Below are 5765 nucleotides of genomic sequence, written 5' to 3' on the forward strand. Positions count from 1 at the left end.
TGAATCTACAACTTACTGATTGGCTTAGGCCAATTTCTTCTCTGAGCATCTGTTTTTTCATGGATTTTTAAATTTTTTAGACAGGATCTGGCTCTGTTGCCCAGTCTGGAGTGCAGTGACGCGATCTCGGCTCACTGCAACCTCCACCTCCCAGATTCAAGCAATTCTCCTGCCTCAGCCTCCCAGGTAGCTAAGACTACAGGCATGCACCACCATGCCAGGCTAATATTTATGTTTTTAGTAGAGACAGGGGTTTAGCCATGTTGACCAGGCTGGTTTCGAATTACTGGCCTCAAGTGATCTACCCACCTCAGCCTCCCAAAGTGCGAGGATTATAGGCGTGAGCCACCACACCCAGCCATATGGAAATTTTTGAACACATTTATAGTACATATAAATTGTAGGTTGAGGCTACTGCATCTCTTTATTACTCTATATACTAGTGACATTTATTTGTCTTTGATTTTTTAAATATTGTCCAATTATTGTCATGACTATCAGGTTTTCAAAAACTTTTTCTAAATTATCTGCAAAATCTGCTCTGAATCAACAGTGGAGTATCAGTTTCACACCTTACCTGTGAACATAGTCTTTGTGATGTGCTGGAAACAGTTAACAACTGTAGAACTAAAGCACTGACTTAAAGCATCTGCCTGCCAATTTCTGTGGTATAATGAAGTCTCACTCTGTCACCTAGGCTGGAGTGCGGTGGTGTGACCTTGGCTCACTGCAACCTCCACCTCCCAGGTTCAAGTGATTCTCCTGCCTCAGCCTCTTGAGTAGCTGAGGTTACAGGGGTGCACCACAACGCCCGGCTAATTTTTTGTATTTTTAGTAGAGACAGGTCTCATCATTTTGGCTAGGCTGGTCTTGAACTCCTGACCTCAGGTGATCTGTCTGCCTCAGCCTCCCAAAGTGCTGGGATTACAGGCGTGAGCCACCACGTCAGGACCCACCATGGTTTTTCACACCACCAATGTGACATCACTGAACATGGAGTTGGAAGGAGTTGTATAAACTTGGCTCTCACAGTGAGAGCCAGCTCCAGGCCTGCTGTCTACAGCCCAACTTTGCTCTAAAGCCTCATTTACCAAAGCCATACCCATCATCTGAATGACTTACAGTGTGTTAATTCTTTGGAGTAGCCTGGAGCTGGTGCTGAAACAGGCATTCCATTGTGCATACTTGGGCAACTTTCTAACTTCTTCTCACCTTATAACAAAATTCCTTTTCCTGAGAACTATTTTGATCCCCCCTTTTTGTGGAGAGAAACCTGGATGAAACAGCCCCATCAGAGCCATTTCTGTTTGCTGAGGGCATGTTGATGAGCACGTCATCCTTGCCATTCTTCAGTGGCTCTTCATGGGAAGCCATGTATGAGAAAGTTTTTTAGAGTTAAGTGAGAGGTCCTTTGCTTTCTCTTAGGAACACTTGAGTTTATCCTTTTGCCTCTGGCTGTAGCTAAGGGCCAAATGTACACCCTGCCACTGCCATGCACAGCCTTTGCCTGAGCATGTGGCTTTATGGCAGTGTCTGAGCAAACTAAAAATGATAAATTTTGTTCATTTGACATTATTTCAATGCTTCCTTAAGCTAGTTCCTTGGTGGAAAAATGAAGTGTATCTAATAAGCATAATAAAGAAGTTAATTAAAGCTGGGCACAGTGGCTCACACCTGTAATCCCAGCACTTTGGGAGGCTGAGGCGGACAGATCATGAGGTCAAGAGATTGAGACCATCCTGGCCAACATAGAGAAACCCTGTCTCTACTAAAAATACAAAAATCAGCTGGGCATGGTGGTGCATGCCTGTAATCCCAGCTACTTGGAAGGCTGAGGCAGAAGAATGCCTTGAACCCAGAAGGCGGAGTTAGCAGTGAGCTGAGATCGTACCACTGCACTCCAGCCTGGCGACAGAGTGAGACTCCTTCTTAAAAAAAAAAAGTTAATTGGAAAGAAAACAGACTAGTGTTTGTGCCAACGCTGCATTTCGTCTACACCTTCACATCTGCCACTCACAGGCATCTTGGGAAGCTAGTCACAGGCTGTATCCAGTCAACAGTCAGCGCAGAGAAAGGACTGGGTGTGGGTCTGGGTGTCCGAGCGCCTCTCTTGTCTACCCAGGCTCTGGTGCGCCCTCTGCGCCAGCCCTGTGGTGCCCACACCTTTCCACCCTTTGACTTGTGGAAACCCTCGCCGTTCCCTCTGCCCAGAACACCCTCCCTCAGATGACCATGGGCTCCACCTTCACCTTCAGGTCTTCCCTTGACGTCACCGCCTACCGAAGCCTTCCATGGCTGCTTGAACTACAATTTACTCCACCTGCTCACTCCGCCACTTGCCTATCTTTCCTGCTTTTTTTCCTCCTTCATATTCGTCACTAACATAGTATATGTTTGCTTATTGATCTTATTTGCTGCCTGTTTGCCCACAGGAGGGCAGGGAATTGATTTTCTGTTTCCCAGTGCCTAGAAGAGGGCCTGATGCCTAGTAGTTGCATAGTAACGTTTGTTGAGTGACTGAGTGACCAAATGAACAAGTGCTTCATCTACCGTTCCCTCTTACCTCCTGCTACTAAGGAGCAAAGTGAGTTCTGAGGTTTCATGCTTTACACTGCAGACAGCTTTAGTTGTTTAATTCCTGTGGAGTACCTGAAATCTGAATGAGAGAAAAAAATGGCAGGAAAACATGCTTTTGTTCTCACATTTAGTTGTTTTTGTTGATGTAGAAGCAACTTTTATTTTTGTTCTTGCATTCAGAAATGCCAGAAACTCCTTAGGTGGCCTGAGAAACATCACTGACTGGTGGGAATGGAGTGTGACCACACTGCTGGACGGCCTGTACCCGGGAGGCTCCCCGTCAACCCGTGTGCCAGGGGCTCAGGTGAGCTTTCCATTTCCTCCTCACAGGAGATGGTCTCAGAAGAGCCATCTTACAGTGGGCGAAACAGCCACCGATGCTGAACTGCAACAATGCATAGGTTCTTGAATGACCATGCAGGTGTGAGGCCAGTGGCTCTCCAGTGGGTGCCAGGAGAGCATCCTCTTCCTTTCCTGCCAGAACCCATTCACCCCATCCCATGACACCCTCCTGAGCTGCATGGGATTCTCCAGATTCCTGTGCTCACCAGGCCCGAAAAAGACACAGGGGCCACGGCAGAGCCTCAGGAGCCCTCAGGTTGATGGGGTGCGAGGTCAGGAAATGGAAGATTCTAGTTCATTGTGCAAAATACCCTGAAAGGGAGACAAAAGAACCACCCGAAAACAGAGGAAATGCAAGGAAGCTTCCAGAAAGACGTGAGGCTGATCCCAAGTTCTGAAGAAAAAGTGAATATGCATTTTGCATAATCCCCATTCCTTGCTTATCTTTTATTTTCAACCCCTTTCCCATGTTTAAAAATGAAATATGCCAAGTGCGGTGGCTCACACCTATAATCCCAGCACTTTGGGAGGCCGAGGCAGGTGGATCACGAGGTCAGGAGTTCAAGACCAGCCTGGCCAACATGGTGAAACTCCATCTCTACTAAAAATACAAAAAGTAGCCAGGTGTGGTGGCACAATGCCTATATCCCAGCTACTTGGGAAGCTGAGGCAGGAGAATTGCTTAAACCCGGGAGTTGGAGGTTGCAGTGAGCTGAGATCACACCACTGTATTCCAGCCTGGGCAACAGAGCTAGAGTCTGTCTCTAAATTTAAAAAAAGAGAGAGAAATATATTTGTTCATATTCCTTAGGCAGTTTACTGCTAGTTTTATTTGGTTATATTCTATATAGTCTCCTGAGCTGATAACACTGGAGAAACTTTCAAAAAAGATAAAAGAGAACATTCTCATGTGACATAGTTAGAAACATCATTTGAACGCTAGCTCTCTTCCAGGACAAGTCTGAGGAAGTTGTTGCTGCCTTAGAATGTTGGTTGTATCCCTAAAACAGTGTTGGAAGGAAAGGAAAACTCTGACCTGTACCGTAGCAGGTGGAGTTACCCAGAGCCCCTCACACCTTTTGAGCACTGCTTGATGAGGAGGTTAGAAGTCCACAGCACGCCAGGTCCTCACCATCTGTTTTTCTTCTTTCAGCCTGGAGCTCTTGGAGGAAAATGCTACCTAATAGGTAGTTCCATAATTAAGCAGCTAAAAGTTTTTCCTAGCCATTTTTGCAAGGTAAGATGTACCTTTTCCTTTGCTTCCAAAAATAAATGGAATTAGAGAAGCCTAGGCTGCACTGGGGCAGGACCCCAGCAGATCATTTGAACCTCTCTGAAAGTTTGGTGGTGATTGGAATTGTCGATGCCGGGGCTGGGAAGAGGGTGCACCTTGCCCTTCCTTCGCCCTTATAAACACTTTCCCAAAGCCTCTTCCTTCCTTGGCATTCTGCTGCAGGTTTATTCAGTTCACTCTTTGGCCTTACAGACTAGCATTTTAGACAAAACTAGGATTTTTAATTTAAAAAATCCGTATCCTTTTCTAATTGGGAGAGTGAGCCCTGAGACAGGCACTTTACCTGGCATCTCATTATGGGGAAGTTTTCAAGCGGTCAAGCCTTAGACCTGTGTACACCTCAGATGCCAGCCTCCCGTAGGTAGAGCCTTGATCCTGTGGCTTGAGCTCGAGTCTATAGACCATGAATGTAACAGGATACAGAATGATCCTATGAGGAGATAAGGGTACCATGTTGCAGGACAGAGCATGTGCTCGCATGTGGCCTGGCCAGCCCTGGAGACCCTGGATTGCAGGGTAGCTTTAGGAATAGCATCTGTGTCTTCTGACTGCTGATTTGTTCTACAGGCTCCCAGGCCATTTTCAGCGCTCATCGAAGACTCTCTTCCTACATGTAGCCCCAAAGTTGGAGGCCTTGAGAAGCCCTGCCTGATAGATCCAGAGAACCAAAACGTGACCCTGAATGGTCCTGGGGGCTGTGCGGCAAGGGAGGACTGTGTGCTTAGCCTGGGCAGAACAAGGTCAGTGAGATTCGGAGGGCCAGCGCTCATCCCGCCTGCTGCCACCACTCAGCTCTGGTGCCTGTGGGACACGGCACATCTGTAGCAGGTGCAGCCTCCAGACAGGCCCCCGAGGCCAGTGTACCACTGCTAGGGGCTCCAGCAAGACTTGTCATTGTTGTGAATGGTAGGAGTGTCACTCAGGCTCAGGCCTTGCATGTGGGAGAGCACAGAGCAAACGTTCTTTCATAAAGTAGTTGCCAGAACATCTGGAGCTCATGGAAAGTAAGGAGCATTTGTTCCGTGCTGACCTTGTGCCAAGCTGGGTGTTTACTGACTCATTTAATCCTCACCCAGTGGAGTAGGCCCTGTGCTACTTTTCCTATGTGATAAGGATGAGGGATGGACATTCAAGTGGGTAACAAGCTAGATCTGAGGTCAGGCTACCTGCTCCATCCAGCTAGTCACACTGTTGCCCACATCCACCCCTGGCTCCCTGGGCAGCACGCACCTCATGCTGGGTTAGAGCTCTGCTGACCCAGTGGTAACACTGATGGTCTTAGACCAATGGGGAGCTCTAGGCAGTTACACTAATGTGTGCCTTTGAGGAATACTCGTTAAGAAATAAATGATAGGCCAGGCATGGTGGCTCACGCCTGTAATCCCAGCACTTTGGGAGGCCGAGGTGGGTGAATCACGAGGTCAAGAGATCGAGACTATTCTGGCCAACATGGTGAAACCCCATCTCTACTAAAAATACAAAAATTAGCTGGGCGAGGTGGCGCACGTCTGTGGTCCCAGCTACTTGGGAGGCTGAGGCAGGAGAATTGCTT

General features: G+C 47.6%; 1 protein-coding gene across 1 annotated transcript in view; it reads left to right on the forward strand.

Moving 5' to 3' along the window:
• Positions 1–5765, forward strand: part of PKD1L1 (polycystin 1 like 1, transient receptor potential channel interacting) — a 182645-nt gene that overhangs the window by 137783 nt on the left and 39097 nt on the right. The window contains exons 47-49 of the mRNA XM_037728604.1: positions 2758–2881; positions 4073–4156; positions 4781–4953. Of these exons, the coding sequence (XP_037584532.1) occupies positions 2758–2881; positions 4073–4156; positions 4781–4953 (381 nt within the window). The remainder of the gene's footprint in view (positions 1–2757; positions 2882–4072; positions 4157–4780; positions 4954–5765) is intronic.

This window comes from Cebus imitator, unplaced genomic scaffold (genome assembly GCF_001604975.1).
Source record: "Cebus imitator isolate Cc_AM_T3 unplaced genomic scaffold, Cebus_imitator-1.0 Scaffold272, whole genome shotgun sequence".
NCBI lineage: Eukaryota > Metazoa > Chordata > Mammalia > Primates > Cebidae > Cebus > Cebus imitator.